The sequence below is a fragment of the Passer montanus genome, unplaced genomic scaffold (genome assembly GCF_014805655.1).
Source record: "Passer montanus isolate IOZ18808 unplaced genomic scaffold, ASM1480565v1 scaffold136, whole genome shotgun sequence".
NCBI lineage: Eukaryota > Metazoa > Chordata > Aves > Passeriformes > Passeridae > Passer > Passer montanus.
The window spans coordinates 710482-735629 of NW_024360497.1; the positions used below are offsets into that span (position 1 = coordinate 710482).

General features: G+C 56.4%; 2 protein-coding genes across 10 annotated transcripts in view; one reads left to right on the plus strand and one right to left on the minus strand.

Annotated features, from left to right (window-relative positions):
• The first annotated feature begins 1273 nt into the window (after positions 1 to 1273).
• TGIF2 (TGFB induced factor homeobox 2) lies at positions 1274 to 7435 on the plus strand. Its single transcript, XM_039699602.1, has 2 exons — positions 1274 to 2000; positions 5239 to 7435. The coding sequence occupies exons 1-2, from the start codon at positions 1800 to 1802 to the stop codon at positions 5770 to 5772; spliced, it is 735 nt and encodes a 244-aa protein (XP_039555536.1). The 5' UTR covers positions 1274 to 1799; the 3' UTR covers positions 5773 to 7435.
• A 4718-nt stretch (positions 7436 to 12153) lies between these two features.
• DLGAP4 (DLG associated protein 4) overlaps positions 12154 to 25148 on the minus strand; it is a 120141-nt gene continuing 107146 nt past the window's right edge. For 8 of the 9 annotated variants that reach the window (XM_039699604.1, XM_039699609.1, XM_039699608.1 and 5 more), the window contains 6 exons: positions 19125 to 19486; positions 17737 to 17828; positions 16897 to 17306; positions 14903 to 14994; positions 13616 to 13768; positions 12154 to 12544 (listed from right to left, as the gene is read on the minus strand). In XM_039699604.1, coding sequence (XP_039555538.1) covers positions 12329 to 12544; positions 13616 to 13768; positions 14903 to 14994; positions 16897 to 17306; positions 17737 to 17828; positions 19125 to 19486 — 1325 coding nt within the window. In that variant the 3' untranslated portion in view covers positions 12154 to 12328. Of the gene's footprint in view, positions 12545 to 13615; positions 13769 to 14902; positions 14995 to 16896; positions 17307 to 17736; positions 17829 to 19124; positions 19487 to 19728; positions 19927 to 25148 lie in introns of all 9 variants that reach the window. The other variant, XM_039699612.1, reaches the window with a different exon arrangement.

Below are 25148 nucleotides of genomic sequence, written 5' to 3' on the forward strand. Positions count from 1 at the left end.
TTGTTATTTAATCCCTTATTGCACCACATATCCTGCTTTTCCCAGACCAAAAATAGCCCATAAAAGAAGCAGGCTTGTAGCTTTTTTCAATACATTAAGGGATTTCCATCTTTTAGCCTGCAAGCAGCAAAGGAGCTGCAGCACAGAGGTGGTGGAGCCTGGGAGGGGAGAGCTGCCCCTGGGGCAGGGTGGCATCAAGGCAGGTCTTGGTGGGGAGAGGTGGAACAGGAGCCGGTGAGGTTCGGGGTGCTGTGCCCCAGCAGCACACAGGTCCTGGGGGATGCCTGTGCTTGGCCTGGCAGGGGTGAGCAGGGGTGTGCCCAAGACAGGGGAGGGACACCCCAAAAAGGACATCCCCAAGAGATCCCCCCAGGACAGGGGGCTCTCAGCAGGCAGGGCTCGGGGCTGGCTGCAGGACAGGGTTCCCATGGTGGCACTTTGTCCATCACAGGCGCTGGGATGTGGCACCACTGCTCAGAGCAGCTCCTCTCCCTTCTTCCTACTGATGAAGGCACCACTCCAGGGGACCCCTGATGGACACATCCCCTTGGGCTCCACTGAACACCTGGCGGAGGGTGACAGAGCAACCCAGCCCCACAGCACACAGGGGCACACAGCTGTGCTGGGGAAATCTCACACTTGTCACATCCTGGACCAGCAGCACATAAACGGAGCAATTTGGTCTCCAAAACTCCGAAGGTGACCTTGGGCTCTGCTGTGGTCATGGAGAGGCACAGGGCGAGCAGAAGGGTCTCCAGAGGCCTTGGCCAGCCTGATGGCCATGGCACAGCAAGGGCTCCACCTGGTTTCTTCTTGGTCACCACCTTTGCCTGGAAACACCTTCCTCTGTCATGGGAGCAGTGATGTCCTGGGCTTCTGATTTCCCATCTGGTAAATACCAAACGAAGCACTGGTGGAACTTCAAGGTGCTCTGAGGTCCCCAGGGTTGTCACCCACACCTGCCCTGCAGCTCCTGTCCAAGGTCTGTCCTTGTCCCTGTCCCCTGCCCACAGACTGGGGCCCAGCTACAGGATTCAGCCAGGGGGAAGGAACTTGTGCAGCGCCTTGTGGGGCACCCCTGCGTGGATGTCCCCGGGTGGGAGTTCCAAAGTGGGTGTCCCTGGGTGGGTGTCCCCGGGGCTGTCCCCACGCGTGTGCCCGTGGCTGGGCCCCTGCGCGGGTGCAGCCCCGCGGGGCCGGGCGGGCGCGGGGGCTCCGGGGCTCGCTCTGTCCCTGCCCCCTCCCGCCGGGGGCCGCGTCCGGCAGCGGGGCCGGGGGCCCGGCCGCACGCCCCGCTCCGCCGAGCCCCCGGCCCGCAGCGCCGAGCCGAGCCCCGGCCCGTGACAGCCGCCCCCGCCTCCATCCCCGCCGCACAATGACCCCGCGTGGTTCCTCTCCCACTCTCCAGCTCCGGCCTCTTTCTCCTGCTGAGATTGTTTTTGTTTTTACCTTCCCCTCCTCCACCCTATCCCATGCTTGATTTTTTTTTTCCCCCCGTTGCGGTGCCCCCCGAACCCCGAGTTCCCCCGAGCCCCGTGCGTGCGCTGAGGTCCTCCGCAGCCCCGGGGCTCTGTTTGGTGCCCCTGCTGTCCCGCCGGTGCCGCTCGTGTGTACCCCCCACCGGGGGTCTCTGCCTCGGGATTCCCCCCAGCGGGCCCGGAGGGGGTGAGACCCCCCGTGGGAGGCGGGGGGAGGTCGGTGGGAGGCCCCTTCCCCTCCCCCGACCGGACACCGCCTGAAGCTCCCTTGGTTCCCCCTCTCCAGGCTTCAGCCAGGGGGGTCCCGCGGGCAGCTCCACCATGTCGGACAGTGACCCGGGGGACGAGGACGGCGCCACATCCCCTGACCCCTCGCAGTGCAAGAGGAAGAGAAGGGGCAACCTCCCCAAGGAGTCGGTGAAGATCCTGCGGGACTGGCTGTACGAGCACCGCTTCAACGCCTACCCCTCGGAGCAGGAGAAGCTCAGCCTCTCGGGGCAGACCAGCCTCTCCGTGCTGCAGGTAGGAGCCGGCCCCCACCCGCTGGGGACACCGCTGGGGACACTGCCATGCGCTGTGGGACAGGAGAACCCCGCCGAGGATCCCAAAGGTCTGGGCAGGCAGGATCATTCGCCACTGAAGGGCGGAAGGGAAGCGAGGGAAGGGATGCTGGGGAAGGAAAGGCACCTGTGTGAAGGGAGGGTCTTTTCTGGGGAGAGGTCTGAGCCCTGGGGACCAGCTCTGCTGGAGCCAGAAGGTGGAGGGACTGGAGTGGGGACAGCTGAATGCCCCGTTGTCAGTAGAAGCTGCACAGGTGGGAGGGTTTTGTATCCTGTGGCCCTGGACAGGCCCAGCAGGATGACCAGCCCCTGCACACGGAGCTGGGCAGAGGACAGCCCTGGGGCTGGGCAGGGCCAGGAGCTGCACTTGTTGATCTTTGTGGATCCCTTCCAGCTGAAGATATTCTGTGATTTTAACCAAAGGGAGAGGCTGGGCTGCACTTGGCGTGCCCTGCACTGTTAAGTGCTGGCTGGCCCACCTGGTCCTGGTTACAGCAGCTGCATTAAGGGGAGCCCTGTCCAGGAGTCTCCCTGTCCTGCTCCCAGCTGTGGGCTGATGTTCTCCGTGTGGCACCATGTGGCAGCAGTGGGGGTGAGCAGTGCTTGTCCTTCCCACTCTGGTGTGCTCCCTGCCTGTGTTTGGGCTGTCTGGGAGCTGCTGGCCCTGTGCTCCATGCTCCATGCTGGTGTCCTGGGCCCTGTCCCCCTCTCCAGCCTGACAGGGTGGGGGCTGCACTCTGTTCTCTGGGTCTGGGCTGCAGTGGGGTGCAGGCAGCAGGCAAGGGCCACTGGCTTTGCTCCTCTCCTGGAGCTTCCTCTGTACCTCTGGCTCCTCTCCCCGTGGCTCAGCACAGTCCTGGCAAGCTGTCCTAGCCCAGACACCGAGTGTGGGCAGCAGCTGTCTGCTTCCCCTCTTCCTGGGCAGCAAGGCAAACCTGCTCTTTCACTTTAATGTGTTTCTGTGAGTGCTGGCTGTGCCACAGAACTGTGTCCAGCAGCTGCTTGGGGACAGCCTGGGGCCCCTGGGCAGGCTTGAGGCTGAGAGTCAGGGGAGCAGTGACAGGCCTGGGCTGAGGGAGCTGGGCTGGTCCTGGCCCGGGTTGGCATGACAGTGCCTGGCACACGGGGGGTGCCCAGGGCCTGGCAGGTGCCCTGAGCCCCGTGGGACCCACAGGGGGTTGGCACACGGGTGGGCTCGTGTTGAGGTGTGGCCCAGCTGTTGTTTGCCTCAGGTGACCCCACAGCCAGCGTGTGCCCCTGGCACCCACTGTGCAGAGGGTCCCAGCCCCATGGCATTCCCCAGGGCCAGCTGAGGGCTGGCACTGGGGTTTCTGCCAGCCTGAGGGGCTGCAGCAGGAACCCCTGGGGATGCTCCCTCTGCCTGCTGGGCTGGAGGAATGGGATACCACACAGTCTAGCTGTGGGGTTCAGTCTGTGATGCTGATCTGACCTCTCCAAAAAGCCTCTGGAATGCAGGGCTCTGCCACAGCCACTGGCCAGCCCTCACCCCACCCCCCAGCTGTTTCTTTGTGCACCCCCTGGCTGCTCCAGCGGCCGGGGGAGCTGGAGCTGTGCACTGGCAGCCAGGGATCAGGAACAGCAGGAAGCCCTGTGCCTCCCTCGCAGGAATTCCAGCGCTAGGAGGTGGCACCTGCTCCCACTGAGGCTTCCTGGACAGCAGCAGCTTTCCCAGCCCGTGCCCAGCTGTGGGATGGATGGGCTTTTCCTCGCTGTGGAGGAGCTGCTGCTCTCACAGTGCAGGGGGACAGACACTGCCCACAGGGACAGAGCGGGGTGTGCTGGCGGGAGGAAAAGGGATGGACTAAACCAAATGAACTGCTTCAGAGCCAGAGTGTGTGCCAGCCCTGCGACAGTGCCTGCTGTCACATGGCTGTGTGCCCCCGTCTCCGTGCCCCATTCTCCAATGGGAATTGAATGCTGGAATGAGCATGTTGGTGGGGACAGGTTGGATTTTGGGGGTTCTCAGCACTGAGGAGTTGGGCTTTTTTTTGGGAGTCCACCTCTCTTGTTGGGGATCAGAGTGGTGGGTGGCCAGGATCGTGTCACAGGGACCCAGCTAAGGCCTGCAAGGGAGGGGGTGTGGAACAGAAAAGGGAGTAAGACTGGTGTGTTTGAGGTTTTAATGCTAAATACTGTCATAAAGAAAAAAATGACAACTGAGATCTTGCTGTGACTGAAGTTGTGGCAAGTTCTCTCTCCTTGGGGGAAATATTTTCCATAGCTGTTGATTTAGGAAAGATCAGGCTTTTTTCCTCCTTGATTTATTATCTTCTAATTGTTTTCTAGGAAGAAGGCAGTTATTTAAATGTAGCATTTTATATAAAGATGGGGAAACAATCCATGGCCAAGGCTCAAGAGCTGCCAGACGTGCAGCCTCCATTCTGTGCAGTTGTTTGGGAGAACCTTTAGTGTGAGCTCTGACCCTGCTCATGGGCAGAGGCACGGGAAGGTGTCTCTGCTGCCCCATTCCTGGCCCTGTTATGGGCTGAGGGGCTGCAGCTCCATCACCTGATGGCTTCTAGGGTTTTCCATCTGTGCTGCTCTCCTGCCACCCATCTGCTCTGGCAGCCTCAGTGCTCCTCTTCGGGTTGGCAGCAGTGTGGAAACAGGGCTGAGCTCCAAGCAGGATAGGTCACCTGGAGAAGGAAAATCTGTCCCCAGGCTAGGTTCCTGCAGAGTGGGCTCCGAGCTGGCTGTGTGCAATGCCATGGCTCTGGCTGGGGAATGGCAGGAGCTGTGCTGTACCTGCCTGCAGCCGGGGGGCTGCAGTGGGGGCACAGCGCTGAGCCCCTCCTGCCCTGGGGCTCTGCTGAGAGCCCCCGCAGCTCCTGGGGCTCCGGGCACAGCTGCGGCGCTGGGGGTGCTCGGCCCCGGGGCAGCGCGGCTGTGCCCGTTCCGCTGCTGGCATGGGGAGCAGGAGCCGCGGGCACGGTGCCGCAGCGGGGCTGGCAGGGCCGGGGCGCAGGGAGGAAGGGGCTGCTCCGGGCGGGCAGGAAGCAGCCGGTGCTGGGGTTTCCGTGGGTGCCAGCGCTGGCTGTGCCTCTGCGGGCCGCACGGGAAGGAGGTGCAGGGCTGAGGGGGAGCCTCTGGGAGCTGCTCGCCTGCTCTGGGGGAGCTGCTGCTGGCCTGCCCCGGGGCTGCAGCCCCCGGCTGATCCCCTGCGCCCTCTCTCCTGGCAGATCTGTAACTGGTTCATCAACGCCCGGCGGCGGCTGCTCCCCGACATGCTGCGCAAGGACGGCAAGGACCCCAACCAGTTCACCATCTCCCGCCGCGGGGGCAAAGCCGGCGACGCGGCCGTGCCGCGGGGCGCTGCCGCCGGCCCCGGGGTGCTCGTGGTGCCGCCCGCGGGCGCCTCCAAGGTGCTGTCGATGTCGGTGTGCCCGCAGGTACTGTGCCACCCGGCGCGGGCGCTGGCCGTGGTGAGCGCCCACAGCCCCGAGTGGGAGAAGCCGCCCGGGCCCGAGGCCGTGCCCAGGGCCGGGCCCGGCAGCACCCTGACCCTGCTGGCGCGGGCCGAGGCGGGCAGCCCCACTCCCGGACTCTTCAACACGCCGCCCCCGACGCCCCCCGAGCTCTTCGGGGACGACTTTAGCAGCTTCCAGCTGCTGGTGGAGGTGGCCCTGCAGAAGGCGGCCGAGCTGGAGCGGCAGCGGCAGGGGGGGCAGCTGCCCCTGGCTCCCCACGCCGAGCCCCCCGGAGCCTCCAAATAACCCCGGGCTGGGTCCCGCAGGGTGCCCTTCCCCGGGGGGCCCGACCCGCCCGGCCTCTGCCTCACCCCCACAGCCCATCCCGGAGCGCTCCTGCCCCCGGGGGCTCTGGTGTCTCAGCAGCCAAGGCGGCAGAGGAAGGCCGGTCCCACCCGCCATCCTCCCTGGAGATGCCCTGGCTGCCGAGGACGGTGCCCCGGTGTGAGCCCAGAGCTCAGCGCCCTGTCCCTGCCGCACGGCCCGAGCGGGCACGGGAGCTCCCTGGAAAACCTGCTGATCTCCTCTCCTGCAAACAAGGGTCCAGCCAGCACCGTTCCTCCAGGAAGACAGAGAGAACCTGGTTATTTTAATGCCAGTAGGACTGTGGCTGAAGAGCTTTGTCTCCCAAATACCTGATCCTTTCCCCCTGCCACCCTTCCCCCCGGCCCCCCTTTTGTTTTGGGGGCCTTTCTGTTTCCCGGTGCTGGCCAGGGGGCCTGCCTTGCCCCGGGAAGGGCAAAGGACAGATGAACTGGAAACATGGAGTCTGTGGCATTTTGTCATGGAAAAAATAGGACCCTCCTCTTCCTTTTTAGGTTGTTCTGGATGCTGCCAGTAGAAATCTCTATGGTGCTGTTTAGCAAGTTTTTTGTTGAAACATTTTCCCTTTAATTGTGATTTATGACATGATTATTTCTTTTTTTTTTTTTTTTAATCGGTAAGCATTTCCACACCTTCCCTGCGTTCCCCTCGAGTTCAAGCCGAATGTGTGCACGCTGTGCCCGGAGCAGTGAGCGCGTGGCCAAGCCCGGGCACAGCTGAGACTGTGAATTTTTTACCCGACTTCCTTTCCTTTTTTATTTTATTTTATTTTTTCCATAAAACCTTTGGAAAGAGGCGTGGTGCAGGCACGGCCATGTGCGTCCTGCAAGTGCAGCGCGGGGTTCCTGGGAGGCGGCGGAGGACGGAGATGTCGCTCGCTGTCCCCTCCCCTCGCAGCGTGGCTGTGCGGTGCTGGGGACCTCTAGTGACAAACTGGCGGTGCTGGGGTGGCCGGGCCTGCGGGGCTCGGGGCTCTGGGGCAGTTTTTGGGCTCAGGGGCAGCTCCTGGCTGGCTGTCGCTTGCTGTCCCTCCCTGTGGGATGTGGGTCAGCGCTGTGCCTGGCCCGGCAGCGCTAATCCCCTCGGTGCCCGGGGATCAGATGGAGGTGAGGGCTGGAGGGGGTAAAGCCGCAGCACGGGGAGCTCTGCGGGGCGGGGGGAGAGCACAGGCTGGGGCTGGAAGGGAAGGGCACTGATCGGGGGGACTGGTGTGTGCCCGCACCCCGTTCCTTCAGAGGCAGGTGCCAGGGAGGGGCTGCTGTGGGGCCCTGTGCAGTGCTGGGGCCCCTCGCTGCCCATCATGTGCCTCTCACCCCCACCTCCATTTCTGTGTCCAGCCTTCCTTTGCCCTTTGTCTCCTTTCCCGGGAAAGTCCTCGATTTTGGGACTCTCACCACGTCACCCTCCTGCGGCTCTGTCCCTTGCCCCGGGGGAGGGAGAGGCTGTTTGGTCTCCTGCTCTCTTGCCCCAGGCAAACCCAAGTGGTTTCCTTCCCCAGAGCTGTGCCTGTGCCAGGGGCTGGTGCTGCTGCCCTGGGATGGACCAGAGAGTTGGGAGGGCAGGAGTTATTGGAATTAAATTTATGGAGAAATAACAAGCTACTGTAAATATATTTTTGTTTTTCTATTGTCAAATAAAAGTTTTTTTAGTTTTGGTTGTTATTTTTAACTATGAGTTGTGTGTCAGAGTGAGCTGTGTCATGTGTGGGTGCCTCACTTCGTTCTCCACCCCTAGGAGAAACCCCTGGGCCACTCTGGAGCAGCACTCGGGTGTCCCCCACTGTCCATGGGCTTTGTGCTCGGGGTCAGAGATGTGGGATGGGGCACATTCCCATGGGGAGTGGGGGGCTGGAGCCAGGACAAGGTCTGCACTGTGACAGGGGGGTCACAGCTGGGGCCACCACAGCTCTGCTGCCCCTCCTGTGGCCCCAGGCAGACCTCGCGGCCCCTGAGCGCACACGGGGGTCCAGCAGGGCCCGGGAAGCCCAGGCAGCTCCAGCAGGGAGCAGCAGCTCCCGGGGGCTCCGAGGGACGCGTGGGGCACAGGGGGAGGCACTGTCCTGCCGGCCCCACGCCCCTCCACCGCCCCCCGGGGCAGCGAGGGCTCTCCAGAAGGGCCCCCAGCCCTGCAGCCCCCCAGGCCCCGGGCTCTGACCAGGCACACACAGTGGCCTCATTAACACTCTGTACTTCCCGTACTTCCAGGGTGGTTTGGGTTGGAAAGACCGTAAAGACCATTTAGGCACAGCCCCCTGCCAGGGCAGGGACACCTTCCACGATCCCAGGGGGCTCCAAGCCCCGTCCAGCCTGGTCTTTGGTTCTTCCAGGGATGGGGCAACCCCGGCTTCTCTGGGCACCCTGTGCTAGGGCCTCCCCACCCTCACAGAGAGGAGTTTCTTCCCAATATCCCAGATCTCTGGTGATGTGAAGCCATTCACATCCCCTGTCCCAAGTCCCCGTCCAGCTCTCCTGGAGCCCTTCCAGGCCCAGAAAGGGGCTCTGAGGTCTCCCTGGAGCACTCCCTTCTCCAGCTTGAACACTCCCAGCTCTCCCAGCCTTTCCGACTTCTCCAACTACTCCGCCACTGCCAACCCTGCCCCATAACTCCCCACGAGTGGGTGAGGAGACCCCCCTGGCAGCTGCTCCCCTGTGGCTGGGGCAGGGCTGTGCCCACAACAGCGCAGGCAGCAGAGACCGCTGAGCATTCCCGGGACCGCTGAGCACCCCCGGGGATCTGGGACCGCTGAGCATCCCGGGGGTCCCGGACCGCTGAGCATTCCCGGGACCGCTGAGCACCCCCGGGGATCTGGGACCGCTGAGCATGGAGACCACTGAGCACCCCCGGGGGCCCCGGACCGCGACCCCCGCGCACGGACGGAGGCGGGAGCTGTCCAGGCGCTGTCCCGCTCCGGGCGGGGGCCGGGCCGTGCCGGGCAGAGCCGGCGCCGCGGGGCGTTTCCGGGCATCCCCAGGGAACGGGCCCCGCGCGGCCGCGGCTGGGCCCGGGAAGGCCGCGGGAAGAGCCGGGAGCGGATCCCGGCGCCGGAGAGCGCGGGGCGGCGGCGCCCGGCCGAGACGGGGACACGGACACGGGCAGGGACCTGGAACCCGGACACGGACACGGGACAAGGACACGGGACACGGACACGGGCCGGGGACACGGGCGGGCACGGCGCCCACACGAGGAGGCCACGCCCACCGCCTCTCAAGCCCCGCCCTCTCCCAGCAGCCTCACGGCCATTCGCCGCCGCAGTACGTCCTGCGCTGTGATTGGTTGATAGGGCGCGGAAGTACTGTGACGCACGGCCTCACCCCTTTGTATATCCATAGGGAGCGGCCATTTTGTCTCGCCCGCCATCTTATGGCAGGGCGCAGCCATTTTGTTAAACGTCACGCCGCGCTGTGATTGGCAAGCAGCCATCTCGTGACACCACCATCCCCACGTGATCCCAGGCAGCCCCGTGATTGGCTGCCCGTGTCCTTTGGGCTCACAACAGGTGGATACCGGGGTGGGCCTGAAATTCCTGACAGAAGGGGTGCTAAATATCGGCAACAAATAATTCTCTCATTTATAAAAGGTGTGTCTAAACACGTTAACACATTTTTGTACACGTGTTACACATATTTACTTGTATACACATATAGAACTATGTAACTCTACCTCTGTATTTGCATATGTATTTTAATACATGTAGGGGAATTTAAAACATTATAAGATACAAAACCATATTAAAATGAATTAATTTTTACAGCTTCATAAATTCACTTACATGTTGAAATATATGCATATATATATATATATACACACATACAAATCCATATTATATAAGAACATAAATATTATGAGCAAGCCCAGCCCAGGGCAGCAAGGATAGCTTGACCACGCTGTGAGCAGCAGTGGGGAAGAGTAAATGTTAAATAAATAAATTAACCCCCATTCTCTGCCAGTGATCCCCAAAGCTGCATCCGCCCCGAAACCCGACGTGCAACCCAACAGAGCCTCTGCCCCCGTGAAACCTTTAGGTTTGGGAAAGGCCTCCCAGAGGAATCCCACCTGCTGCCAGACCCCGCTGTGCCCACGCACGCCCAGGTGCCACCTGCACAGACCCTTCCAACACCCCCAGGGCTGGGGACTCTGCCCTGCCCTGGGCAGCCCGGACCCCATTTTCCATGAAGGACTCTCCCCCAATATACAATGTTAACCTCCCCCGGGGCAATGTGAGGCTGCTTCCACTCGTCCCCAGGAGCAGAGTCTGACCCCCACCTCCAGCCCAGTCTGAATCCCAGCACAGCCAAGCTTTGGGAATTGTATGGCTGGGGGCAGAGACCTCAGAGCAGCGTTCATGGACAGCCCAGACAGCACACAATGGGCAGCAGGCATTGTTCAGGATTTCACTTTTATTTATTTTTTGCCTTCTGGATCACCAACACTCTCACCGAAACCAGTGGGATTCCACCTCCACCCCCATGACAGTAGCACACAATCTCCCAACTTGTTCAAAAGTGTGAAGAGGAAAAAAAAAAAATCCCCAGCAGGATCCCTCAGGATGGGACAAAAACCTTCTGTGTGAGAGGGTGGCAAAGAATCAGGGGGTGGCAGCTCTGGCTTTGAGGAGCCAGACCGGAAAGGAGACCTACGAAGGGGAAGAAAAAATGGGCTAAAAAATATTTAGCAATCCTTCCTCTACCCAGAGAGCAGGGAGATAAGGAAAAAATAGTCATCTGCTTACACACAGGGTATATATTTTTACACACACTTGGACACACATCTAGATATAGTACATGTAAAAATATATGCTATACATCTGCCCAGCTCCGCGGCGGCGTGGGCAGGATCCGTGTGTAGGAATTACTATACAGGTACTCCTAAGTGTATATGTGCATATGTACACCCTCCTGGCCACACTGACCCCACAGCCCCTGCTGCAGCAGCTCCTCTCTCCCAGCCAGCCAGGGACAACGGGAAGAGGAGGGAAACCATAGTGATGTGCTCTGTGCTCCTCCAGCTCCTGTGCCCGGAGCTCTCCCGCGCCAGGTTTATTGCACATTTTGCTTCTGGGCTGCATTTCAACCCCACATTCCGCAGCCCCGGCGTCCTCTCCCTCCAACAAACGGAGCACAGGGCCTGCTGTGCCTGTCCTCCCTGGCCCAGCATCCCCGTCCCAAGAACACAAAGCCCAGCAGGCTGCTGGCTGGAGAGGGCAGCAGGAATGACACACCATGGGTGTTCTCTGCGGGGACAGGGGGCTCCAGACACGGGAACTGAAACCATGCAAAGGCTGGGAGAACGGGAGCAGGAGGAAGGAAAAATAAAGGATGAGAAGGGCAGAACAGATCTGAGGAGGAGGAAGAACACAGCATGGCAAGTGCTCAAGGCTTCGTGTTTTCTTGTCCTCTTCTTGTAAACAAGCTAATAATTCTCATGAGATAGAACAAGTAAAAAGACTGAAGTTCCAAGTCGAGGGGCTGGAGTTCCCAGGAGTCTGTCCAGTCCATTCAGCAACACCACAGCTGGGGAGAAAACGAGGGGCATTTTTTCTTTTTTTAAAATTTTTTTTTGTTTGTATTTTTTTTGTTAAAATCTTCATTACTTAAAGCTGAGAGAGAAAAAAGCCAACTCAGGAGCCCTTTTCAAGGATGGCTCATTGTCTCTAGACTGAATAAATCACACTAGTTTCGAGAGAACCTTTTTTTTCCCATTTAATGACTTATAAAAGCCGCGGGCTGGCCGTGGCCGGGCTCAGAGGCGGGTCTGGGCCTCGGGGACGTAGATCTCGATGCTGTCGGCGCTCTCGGTGGCCGAGTTCTGCCGCACGGAGGCCGCGCGCTTGGCCGCCATCAGCCGCTTCCGCGCCTCCTGCCGCTGCTTGTCCGGGTCGGAGCCTTTGTCCCGGCCCAGCTGCGATTTGGACTTGGCCGGCTTCTTTGGCACTGGAGGGGGTGGTTTCTTCTCTTCCTTTAGGGAGACAGCAAGGAAAAACCTGATACAAACATGTGCAGCTGGGTCCGGCTTGGCCCTGGGGGGGCCTTGCGGAGGGACGGGGATGGTGTCTGGGGGAGCAGCTCTGCAGCCAGACACCCCTCAAAATCAACTGCCCCTGTTTCTGCAAGGAGCCTTTTTGCATTTCATGGAATCACAGAATGTCCTGAATAGGAAGGGACGAGATAGAACAAGTAAAAAGACTGAAGTTCCAAGTCGAGGGGCTGGAGTTCCCAGGAGTCTGTCCAGTCCATTCAGCAACACCACAGCTGGGGAGAAAACGAGGGGCATTTTTTCTTTTTTTAAAATTTTTTTTTGTTTGTATTTTTTTTGTTAAAATCTTCATTACTTAAAGCTGAGAGAGAAAAAAGCCAACTCAGGAGCCCTTTTCAAGGATGGCTCATTGTCTCTAGACTGAATAAATCACACTAGTTTCGAGAGAACCTTTTTTTTTCCCATTTAATGACTTATAAAAGCCGCGGGCTGGCCGTGGCTGGGCTCAGAGGCGGGTCTGGGCCTCGGGGACGTAGATCTCGATGCTGTCGGCGCTCTCGGTGGCCGAGTTCTGCCGCACGGAGGCCGCGCGCTTGGCCGCCATCAGCCGCTTCCGCGCCTCCTGCCGCTGCTTGTCCGGGTCGGAGCCTTTGTCCCGGCCCAGCTGCGATTTGGACTTGGCCGGCTTCTTTGGCACTGGAGGGGGTGGTTTCTTCTCTTCCTTTAGGGAGACAGCAAGGAAAAACCTGATACAAACGTGTGCAGCTGGGTCCGGCTTGGCCCTGGGGGGGCCTTGCGGAGGGACGGGGATGGTGTCTGGGGGAGCAGCTCTGCAGCCAGACACCCCTCAAAATCAACTGCCCCTGTTTCTGCAAGGAGCCTTTTTGCATTTCATGGAATCACAGAATGTCCTGAATAGGAAGGGACCCACAACAATCATGGAATCACAGAATGGTCTGGGTTGGAAGATCATCCAGTTCCACCCCCTGCTATGGCAGGGATGCCTTCCACTAGACCCTGTCCAACCTGGCCTTGGACATTTCCTGGGATGGAAGTCCACAATCCAGGGGCTGATGATCCACAACCAGGACAATCAAGTCCAACCCTTGCATGGACACCTGCAGGACACCCTGTGCCTGAGAGTAGTGTCCAAACACTCCTGGAGCTCTGGCAACCTCGGGGCCGTGCCCATTCCCTGGGGAGCCTGGGCACTGCCCAGCACCCTCTGGGGGGAGAACCTTTTCCTGTTATCCAGCCTAACCCTCCCCTCCATGCAACTTCCACGGTACAGGGTTATTCTGGAGTGGCCTGGAGTTCACAGTTTGTCTTGTTCAGCTGTAGCTCAGAGCACAGTACAGGCAGCACAAAGACAACTTGATGTGGAACTACAAAATTTTAATAAGCCACCATGTCCTGAGCCACAGTCCTCCCTACCCTTACTGGCAGAGCCAGAACCCACCTCTCCTGCATTTTCCAAAGCTTCAAGTTGTTTCTCACATTACTTGGGCACAAGGGATAGTTAAATCCATCTACACAGTGCTAGGAACACTTCAGGCCCCTGGACCACTGCTCACCACTCTGGGCTCTCTCCATCCAACACCTTTTCCCCTTGCACAAAACTGTTCCCACTATTACTCAAAGAGGAATGGCCTTGGTGCCTTGCGGGGCTGTGAGATGACAAGTGCAGAATGGCAAAAGCCCTTGGGAGCATCTGTTTGCAGACAAAAGCAAACCTCAGGTACCTCAAATGTGTACAAGGTGCTGTGGCCACTCCCCAGTGCCCCTCACTCACCTTTCTCTCCGGTGTCTCTGCCAATTGCCAGCTATTAGCTTTGAGGTGGTACAGCTCATCAAACTTCATGCTGATGTCTTCAATGGACAGCTGGAGGAGATCCCAAAATCCAGCCAAGTCCTGGGCTGTGGGTCTGGGATTGGCATTAGGGTTCTAAAAGGGAAAAAGCATTAAAAACACCAGTTCAGAAAGAACACACCCAGCAGAGCAGCGTGCACAGCACCTTCACCCCTTTTATGTCTGCCTGCAACCAAACCCAGTGAGAACCCACAGGAGACACCAGCCCTGAGCATGGACACACAAAGCCATCATTTACAGCCCAAATAATTTCTGCCAAGCTCAGGAAGCAGGTCTTGACTGCACTCCTCCTTACATCAGAGTAATCCTGAACCAGACGCCCAGTGCTGGACTCACCCCACAGCAGGAACCTCCAACAGCAGGTGCCCAGCGTGGCAGTCGAAGTGACAACACTGGTTTCTTACACAGAGACCACCATTTCAGGGGGGGAAATAATGGAAATGGATACCCAGCTCTGATGCCTGGGTGTGCAGCACTCCAAGGAGCCAAACTGAGCTCTCATGAGCAAAATTATTTTGCTACATTTCTGCCCAAAACAACCTGAAAGCATCAGTACTTCTCAGGCTGGGTTGAAAAATTTTAAGTGGCTTAAGTTTCTTCCAAGAATAGGATTTTCCCAGTTCCCGGACAGCTGAACCACCACCACAGACTCTGGAAAGCATGGGATCAGATCCGAGCAGCTCACACAAAGCTCTGCTGGTGCTGCTGCTCAGCTGGGAGCAGCACATTACCCCTTCCTGCTCCTCAAGTCTCTCCAAGATTATTTTACATCTAAAGGGGAATTCACCTCTGAGGAAGTTTGCAAAATCCGTATTACCATAAAGCTTGAGGGGAAAACTAAACCACAGATTCCATCAATCCCCATTAGCCAGGTCAGCTGTGAGCAAGGGCAAAGCCCTGCATTCCCTCTCAGAGATCAATTCCAGTGACCTGGGGACAGTGTCACCAGCCACACACGCAAAGGGCTGTTGTCAAGAGCAGACTTCTCAAACAGTCCCCCCATGCAGCCCATCCTCAGGGGTTGGCCTCAAAAAGCCCCTCAGAAGCAGGAGGCACCTCTGTGCTAACCCAGCCCTCTCCCAGCTGGCACTGCAGGCTGTGGCTTTGTTTTCACAGGGACTGCAGCCTGTTAACACTGACCAAGTCTTTGTAGTCCTGTTCAAACAGAGGTATCCTCTCAGAAACCAGGAAAAAGAGATCCAGACTCACCAAGTTTTGCTCACAGAGGCCGTGGAATTGCTGGAACTTCTGTGACATTAGTAACTGTGCACTGCCCACTGCACTCAGGACTTTTCCTAAGACTGTGGGAGACAAAAAAACCAAACAAACCACAACAAAACAAACAAACCAAAACAAAACACGACACACACACAAAAAAAAGAAAAATAAAAAGAAATAAAACTCCATTGGAATTGAACAGACTATTAATTGTAGCAATGAGCCCCAGTATTTCTGGTGCAAAGAAACACTGGAGTCATCAGAAAAGGAATTTCAGAGATCCTCAAGGCACTAATTTCTCTCACTAACAAGATATTTTGAAACTACCTTTGTGTGCCATTGCTCCTTCTGGCAGGCCAAACACAGACCTGGCTGAGGACATTACAACATCCAAGCTGGCAGAGAGCTCCTCAAACTGCCCTCAGCCCCTCAGAGAAGTCACCAGCACCACCCCAGCGAAGTCTGCTGGCACCTGCTTAGAGATGCCAGTCTGCTGTCCCAGCCCTGCCCAGAGGAAAGGTGACACAGGGACCACTCTCCAGCCTCCCCCTACCAGCAGGGATTAACACCCAGGCCAGGGCTTTTAACACCCGGGACTTTATGCTGCTCTTAAAGGGTTTTCCAAGCAGCCTCTGGGCATGGACATGTTTCTCTACTCATTAGAGGAAATACAGTCTGGGCTTTTCCCTCCCACAGGCAGGTTCAGAGCCCCACATGCCTGCAAGCTGCATCACCAACAGGGACCACCGAGTCCTGCCCCTGAGCCTGCCCAGGAGATCCTGGCTGGACGAGCACACCCTGGGCTCTCCCACCCACCAAGGCTGTGATTACACAACCAAACAGCCTGCTCCTGGCACACACAACAATGCCATGCAGGTCTTGCTGTCTTTGCTTGCCAGAGGTCAAGCCAGGCCAGCCCGAGGCAGGGAGATTCCCTGCCAGGCAGCACCTCAGAGAATCAGATTAGGAATTAGCTCCTGGAGACCCAGCAGTGACAGTGAGCTAAAACTGAGCCTCACCTTTGTTTCACCTTTCTCAGGTTTTAAAAACAACAAAACTAGGCTCTACACAAAGATCCTGCCCTCTGCAGCCTCGACACCCACTCCTGTCACTCTGTATGCACCACAGGCATGATTCCCACTGCAAAAAGCCCAGTTTTTGCCAAAGCATTTGAAAATAGAGGAACAAGCCCAGCTGGGACTGAACCCCATAAAAGCAACTGGCCTTGTGCTCACTGTTCTATGCTTTTGCTGTACCCAGCACAAATTCAGTGAGGCTTTCCCATGTGAAGAAACCTCTTCTTTGCTATAAAGATTAGCTGATCAACTGAAATGAGCAAACAAGCTCCAAAGTTGTGTTCCTTCTCCCCACTGCTAGCTAAGGTCTCCCCTGCCTGTTTGACAGTAATGAGTGAGGCAGGGAGAGATCCCACAGCCTCCCTGAAAGCTTTTTCCATTTGACCTTTTTTAAGATGAAATCCATTTAAGCTTTTAGCAGTTTTGAGTGGTCAGAAGCCACACCATGCCCTGTACATCTTTCATGCTGCATCACATCATTACTTGTACTCCATTTGCTACAGGAAGCTACATTATCCTTTCCAAGGAAAAAGCAGTCCTTATCTCATCCTCATCTCCATGCTCTGGCTCTGTGGGCTGTCAGCAAGTTCACAGAACCCCAGAACGGCTTGGGAGGGAAGGGACCTTAGAGCCCATCTCATTCCCTTTCCAAGGAAAAAGCAGTCCTCATCTCCATGCTCTGGCTCTGTCAGCAATTTCACAGAACCCCAGAACGGCTTGGGAGGGAAGGGACCTTAGAGCCCATCTCATTCCATGGGCAGGGACACCTTTCACCAGACCAGGCTGCTCCAAGGCCTGTCCAACCTGGCCTCGGACACTTCCAGGGATGGGGCAGCCACAACTGAACTGATCCAATACTCAGCTCCAACTCCTTGAGGGAGAAGCTGCCGGGCTGCTGCCCACACCCACCTTCCTCAGAGAGGTTGTTCTCTTTGGTCTCCTGGTCCATCTGGCGGCACCAGCCCTCCAGGCGCTCGGTCTCGGCCTGCAGCAGCTTCAGGAACCAGAAGCCATCCCGCCGGCAGGGCCCCGCCTGCGCCGGCTCCGACGGCGACGTGGAGCAGCTCTCGAGCCAGGGGTCAGGAGGAGGGAGAGAAGAAGGCTCCAGGGCCGGGTCGTTGTTTTCTCCATAGGAGAGGTTTCTCTTAATCTGTGAGGGCTTGGCTGGTTGCCTGGTGGAGGCATCAACACCAACGGAGTTGTTGTGCTGGGGGCACTCAGCGAGGCTTCTCTCAGATGATTTACAGCTGGAGTTATTGGGCTCCTGTGTGTCAGAGTCTGTGTCCTGTTTGGAGGACATGCTGCGAGAGTGGCTGTTTCTGCAGGGATCAAAAGCCATGGTTCAATAGCAGGGCTCAGCCTGGCCAGCCTCCCACAATGACAGCAAAATCCATGGCCACAGCAGAGCCCCTCCCTGCCCTCCTCACACACAGACACACCACACACTCAGACACACACAATTACAAGGTTGCCTGCTCACTGCAGCCGGCCGTTCAGATGAGAGGGCTGACGCATGACTATAATTACAGCTTGGAATTTTTAAATTTTTGATTTAATTTAAAGCTCCCATTGATTTGACTGTTACAGAACAAATGCTTTTTGCAGCGGGTGTGCACTGTGGAGGAAGAGCTCTCTGTGGGCCCCATTCAACACCACTCACTGGCACAAAGCAGGGAAGAAGGTCTAAGCACAAGTGGGGGAGGCACAATTTAAAATAAAAGGAAACTGCACAAGTTGTGTCTCACTTACCGCCACTCGTCCTCTACCTGTACCCCGATGGACTGGAATTTGGTGGCTGGTGGAGGAGGCTCCTCTTTTGCCACTGGCTGAAGGCAGTCAACCTTATTGGACAAAAAAAAAATACAGACAAAAACAGACACAAGAACTTGTGGCTGGAATCCACCTTAGCAGAGCAGAAGTGTGCACACACAGAGCATGCTGACACACACGGGAGGGCTGGCTAAGGACAGGCACGAGGCTACTGCTCAGCTCTGCTCCCACCTCAGGAGCAGTGTCCTGCCAGGCTGCTGCCACCTCCTGTGCCAGGAGCCCTGGGCTCTGCAGAGCTGGGGCTGTGTCCCCCGTGTCTGCGGCATCCCACACAGTCAGGGACCTTGGCATCCAAGGGAGGACAGCAAGGTGATTGAGACTGACAGCAAAGCCTCTCTCCCAGGGATTGACACCCTCCATGGCTCTGGATAAGAGGGTTAGGAGGTTTTAGGAAAGAAATCCAGGTGACTTAAGAAGCAGCTCAGAAAAGGAAAAGCAGTGGAAGGCTGTCAGCCCCTCCAGTGTGTTTCTCTACCCTCACTGTCTTTTCAGGTGTTCTGTCCCACCAGCCTTGCTGAGAGCCCTTCACTGTCACCTGTACTGAGCTGGCCTTGCTTTAAAGCTGATGGAGAACTTGTTCAGCACACACAGAGCAGCTCAAAGCTCAGATCCTGCACTTGGAACTGCCCAGGTTCCCCTGCACCTGGGACAGAACCAGAGCTCACAGCCACCTGTGACTGAGAAATCTGTCCCAGAGGAGGGCACAGCCCCAGAGGATGCATTTTGCTGACTAAAGCACAGATTTATACTACTCACTGGGTTCTCATTTCACTGTGTTATCCACAGCTCATTTCCATCTATTGCCACAGTTAAATGCTTCCAGCAAGGGAAGCACCAACCTGCTGGGAACATGGGGTAGCAAGAACTTGCACCCTCCTGCTTGCAGTTCTGGGACCATTTGGCACTGCAGCAGCCCTTCCCACATGGACATGAAGCAGAAGGGCCCACCTCTCAGGGGAGAATTGTCCCTACAACCATGATGGACAAGAAGCAGACTGACTGGAAGCAACACAGAGTACAGGGCACAGGCAGACCGGCAGCAAAAGGCCTCTTCAGAGGGACTCACTCAGTTAACACAGCCCCTCTGCTCTAGAAAACATTTTAAATTTGTACTAAAAGAGCTCAGTCCTTTCTGGGCTGTTATTGAAAGTGCTGCTGTCTCTCACCCTGGGAACACAGGCCAGGCAGTGAGTGTCCCTTGCTATTCTAAGTGGGCTCAGATGCACACCTGGTCACAGAAAAGGCACATGCTAAATGGATGGGGCCACGACATTCCTTGGGACGAAGGAGAACAAACTATTCCATACTTGTATTCCTATAGATGATAGCTTTCTTTTGGGGATATTCTCCACTTTAGGCTCTTCGTTAGTCAGAGTCCCTTTGTCACTTTTCAAAGTTGCATTTTTCTGAGGTAACTCTGGAGTGTCTCTGGCTGGAGTCACAACGCTGCCCCTGGTGACGCTGGGTGTCCTGGTGCTGTCCAAGCTGTCTGAGGAATTGCTGAGCCCCGACTGGCTGGTGACCTCACTCTTGTGGTCCTGGCTGTCCAGGTAGGTGTCCTGGGCTGACTCAGTGCTGCTCTGCACAGTGACAGAGATGAACGGCTTGGACGTGGTCCGAGGTGGGACAGGAGGTGGCGTCTTTTTATATGCCACTAGGCATGATGAACCTGCAGGGATGGAGCGGGAGAACGGAGAACGCAGGAGACAGGTTGGAGGGAAAGAGATACAGTGGAAGAGAGAGAAAAAGCAGGTCAGTCACGACATCCAAGAGGAGCCTCCAAGCAACGGCTGGAGGCAGAGGTGCAGAACCAGCCCACAGGCAGCAGCTCACGCCGGGGACCCACACCAAAGCATAGGGGAAGCAAAGGCAGAGCCAGAGCTAGCTTGCAAAAGAAGTCAAAACGAATACCATGATGTGTGGAAATGGAGAAGAGGGATAGAAAAGCCTCCCAAGAAAGCTACAGGGTTGGCAGGTGTAGGCCTCCACAGTAGGGAAATATTCTTTGGCTAAACCCTATGTTTTAGTGTCCTAGTACAGCCAAGTGTCTCAACTCTTTGTCCCATCAGTTGACGAGTTTCAATGTCTGGATCAGGGTGATGGTTTTTCCTATAAAAATGGAAAGAAGCCATAAAATTTGTTAGATGTTGATGGCAGGAACACATATTTGAAGCCCTTGGCAAGCCCAGCCGCTCCACACCAGAATACATTGTCTGGATGCAGCAGCCCAAGAGTGGTGAGGCTGCTGCTCAGTGGCCCCAGATCCAAGTGGCAGCAAGGCTGGAGACACGTGCCCAGCAGGCACAGCACACACATATCCCACCTGTAGGGACAGATACGTGCCTGGCCACACGAAGCAGGACAGCAGCCACCACCAACCTGTTCCTGTCTCTGGCTAGACAGGATGGAAGTCCACCAGTGAAAATACATGTAAAATACAAGTAAAATCCACGTGGATGCTGCAACAGCCATGTTTAGGCCCTCAGTCTGCCCAGGATATACAAGTCCCTGAGGCCATAGTCCCACTCCAGCTGCTGTGCATCCCGGACAGGCTGCATGGGGCAGGCATGGCCAAACACACTGAGCAGCCACCTCCTACACACACCTGACCCCCTTTCCCTTCCCACCCCCGCACTCTCGCTCCTCCCCAAGCCACCAGACTCCCTTTCTTACCCTACCTCTGGTTCCTCCCACTAAGTCCTGTGCAATCCCAAACTGCTTTTCCCCTGCACCCCACAACACACCCCAGCCCTTGCCAGCAGCCTCCTTAGTCCCAGAGATCTGCAGTTACTCCCCACACCACACCTGCCTCACCATTTCCAGCGGAGCCAGAGGCAGTTCTGAGCATCCCTGGGAGCCACATTCCCTGTGGGGCAATCAGAGCTGCCCCAGGAGCCTTGCTGACAGTATGTGGACATGCCTGCACTTACACATCCCACTATTTACCATATTAAGACCTAAAGCTCCACTTCAAAGGAGGAACTAAAAGGGAGGAATTACAGAGGAGGCGATCTGTGTTTCCAGCAGCGTTTCTGTGCCCGGAGATGCTGAGCAGCACCATAATGGTGCTGCTGGCAGAGGAGAAGTGAGAGGCCTGCGCAGGGCTGCCAACCCAGCTGCCTCCAGCCTGGATCTGCACAGGAGCTCAGAAAGCACCTAATGCACCCCAGTTCCCTCAAGCCACTACACCAAGTCCAGCACAAACTGAGCAGTGTCCTGATGGCAGGACCCATCACCCTCTGCCTCACACAGGCGAGGGGTGACCACAGTCCCTCTGCCAAAGCTGCCTGATGTGGAGCATCCCTTCTAACAGCAATTCCATGGCTCATGGCCTGACTCACACAGCCCATCTCAACGGAGCAGTGAAGGAGCAGCCTGACCAGAGCCATGGCAGAGGCACCCCTGGATCAGCTGTGCCCACACCCCAAAACAACAGGTTACCCCTGCTACTGCACCAGGGCTACAGCAACCACTGGCCAGGGCAAGCCAGAGCCACCCCACCTGGCAGAGGTGAAAGCATGCCACATGTCCCTTCAGATAAATCCCTCCCTGTTCTTCTCCAGGGACAGTACCCAGGGTGCCCTGCTACCCACAGCCCCTGTGACACTATCCTGCTTGGAGCTAGACTGGCCACAGCCCTTGGTGGCTCGGCTGGCACGGCCACCATGAGCCCAGCCCAGCTCCCCAGGTGCAGTGGGCACTGCCAGGGCTGGCACTGGGGAAAGGACACTGATGATTATTTGACATAGAACAGCCTGGCCAGGCAGAACAAGGGGAGGGCACAGCAGCACAGAGCTTCTGGGGCAGATCAGTGGTATCCAGGGCCAGTAAGCTGGACCCAAATTCATTGTCCACCTACCAACAGACAGCACAGATACTGTTTGTGCTGCTCTGCTAAAGGGGGAAACCACAATATCCCCTTGGCATGTTCCTGGGACCCCTTGGCTGAGGGGCAGCACAGGCTTTGCTGGAAGGGTAAGGCCCAGGACCAACAAAACACACCCCTGTTCATGGACCTGTGCTCAAAGGGTTCACTGCCTGAGCCACAGAAGTAAATCTAAGGCTCTAAGAAACATTGCAAATGACAAACACAAAAGGATCAGGAGCTTTGAACACTGGGGATGCATTAGTTAGTGCAATTGCAAATTAACTCCACTGAAGCCCTCTGCAAACATAAAACAGGACTTCTGACTGCCCAGCAATCTCAGAAACCACACCTTCTTAGAGTGGGCTAACACCAAAGTCAGAGCAAGCCCATCCGGAAGAGTCTGTCCTTGGCCCTCAGCACTAACTCACTGAACTAAGGGTCAGTGCTTCCTGCATCTGCAGAGGATACAAACCTTGAGGAAGACAAGAACATCCCAAGAAGAGTCTGTCCTTGGCCCTCAGCACAACCCTGAACTAAGGGTCAGTGCTTCCTGCATCTGCAGAGGATACAAACCTTGAGGAAGACAAGAACATCCCATTGTTCCCACAGGAGAAGCAGGCAGCATTCCCTCCTAGCTCTGAGGCCAATCCCACTAGTCAGGAGCATTCCAGTTGCTGACTTACCCCTCCAAAGGGCTACAGCTCAGCAGGCATGATCTGCTCTGCATTTGCTGAGGTCACAGCCTTTTACATTTTAAAATCAGCTTGTGCTGCAATGTATAACTACAATTCCTGTGGGCACTGGAGCAGGACCATCAGCTGTTTGCTCAGGAACATCATCCCTGCTCCAAAAAGGTGTGGAACAACAGGAGAACATGGAAGTCATGCTTAAGCTTCCAGTTTTGCAGCACTAGGCTCTTCCTGCTCACAGGATCTTCTAGGGCTTATTTCAGCAAGCAGCTGGAATTCACAGCATGCTGTGGATGATTGATTTTGGGGAGGAGGTTGTTTGTTTATAATCTCTTTCCTGTAATTATTTTTAGAAAGCAACATGTTTCCAAATTAGCACCTTGCACCTGCCCTCAGGGCTTGGGCAATGCCCACGGATGCAGCCCAGGCCAGGGGAGCTGTTTGCAGAGCCTTATACTGGAGAGTCCTCTGGACCCTCAAAAACCAGCTGGGCATGCTGGGCTCCTCTCCCTCTCCTTCCAGAGGTGTTTGCTTCTTGGAAGACTAAAAGTAGAGTCACAAGAGAATGTGAAATCCAGCCCCTGCTGCCCCCACCAGCCTGGTACCTGCTCAGTACCTGGCAGCACCACCAGGATCACAGCCAAGGTATTTGGGGTCAGATTTAAGCACCACAATTGCCCTCAAGCATGTCTGGCCTCAAGTGCCATGTTCTGCTGCTATTGCTGATTCAATACAGCCTGGTGACATTTCCAATCCTTACAGGATCCTTATTTTTGTTAAATCGCCTCAAAGGCCCCAGCCAGAGTCAGCTGTAGAGGCAAGCTCCCCTGCCCTCAAACATCAGGGCTGGCTGCTATCCCTGTCCTGCTCCATGCATCCCCCCTTTCCCCTTGTCAAGGGCTGGAGGAACGACCTCATTTCCTCACACAGAAAGCAGAACACTCTGAAATACTCTCTCCTACAAGGCAAGCTCATTTGCCTTTTAAATAAAACAGCCACAGAATAATCTCGCAGCAAATGGCATCAGTGGCATTATCCCCTTGGAGATCCCAGCTGCAGGGCTTTGGGCTGGCCTTGCCACAGGGTGTCCTGGCTGGAAGGAGCTGCTTTGGGAGGCAGTTTCCAACAGCAAAGGGAACTGGAACAGCTGCATTCCAAGGGACCTGACCTCTGATTTTCAGCAACTTGAGGAACAGTTCAAGGCTGGAGCTGTAATGAACAGTAGGATGTTTTCTTTGTAGAGAGTCAAGTGAAAATGAGCCCCAGTGACAATTCATACTGAAGACAGTATGGACACATTGAGTTTATGGTTCACAAGAATCACTTCAGAACTGTTTTTTCTCCTTCTGCACACTGAAGGTCAAGATACCTGCACCAGTTAGAGGCACTGCTGAGAAGCCTACCCAAATTTTGTTAGTCAAGAGAAAAATCATACAAGTCAGAAATCATAGAGGCTTGCGTTGGAGAGATCTTAAAACTCATATTTTTTCTACCCCTGCCACAGGCAGGGACACCTTCCACTATCCCAGGGTGCTCCAAGCCCTGTCCAGCCTGGCACTGGACACTTCCAGGGATGGAGCAGCCACAGCTTCTCTGGTCACCCAGTGCCAGGGCCTCACCACCCTCACAAGGATGATTTTTTCCCTAATATCTAATCTAAATCTCACCTCTTTAAAACAATTTCTGCTTGTTCTATCACTATCTGCCCATGTGAAAAGTCACATGGCTCCCATACATTTCCATCTAGACATGATGGGAAAGTGCCACCTCTTGCTCTGACAGAATGACTGTCTTTAGAGAACTGGAGGAGATTTTAAAGAAGTTTTATAGTGATTAAACAAAACGACTCCCAGAAAACAGTCAAGTGACTGCATTTGATCAAAGAGGCAGTTTATGTAAATGCTATAAATACCTCCTACCTCAGTGCTGTCCCTTTCAGCAGCAGTGATCTTTGAAAACTAAGAACCTCACCTTGATACTACCCCAAGTAAGAGACACACACAAGTGGGCTGTGGGAGCCAGGGCAGGGCTGTGGGCTCTCCTGCCAGCCCTCACTCCCAGCTCAGGGTGACCCCAACAGCAGCAGCATCCTGGCACAAGCAGCTCCCCACAGCATGTGCCACCTCTGTGGTGGTGCCCATGGAGCCCTGCAGAGTGACCAGCCCAGCAGAGCCCTTTACCTCTCAGATGATCCCGAGGAACACCGTGAACACTTCACCAGCTGCTTCTGCTTGTCACAGAGCCCCCACAGAAGGCAGGCTGTGCTTGTGAGTCAGAGGACAGAGAATGGACAGAGAATTCCCCAGGAGCTCCTCCCAGGCAGCAGCACCAGGAAGAGCCCTGTCACCTGTTGTGACAGCCCTGCATAAACCCAGCCCAGACACCCAAATCACCTTGAGTACTTCTGAAGGAGGTCAGAGGAGAAATTAAACTCTCCCCATCCTCAACTTTCAGCCCCAGCACAGCTCAGGCAGAGCAGCAGTGCTTGGGCATGGCTGGAATGGCAGCTGGGACAAGGGGACCACTGCAGGCTGCTCACTTCTCCCACCATATAATCCTCTTGTTCCCAGCACAGAGAGCCAGGCCCTGGGCACTGCCACAGGACACCCTCACCCCACAGCACTGCAGGGCTACCCCAGCAGTGCCAGGGAGCACAGCAGAGGGCAGGAGGGATGCAGCCGGGACAGAGGAGAGATGAGGGGCAGCAGGCTGGGTCACAGCCTGACTCTCCAAGGCAGGAGTGTCACTCCAACCACTGCAGCTGCTCTCACCAG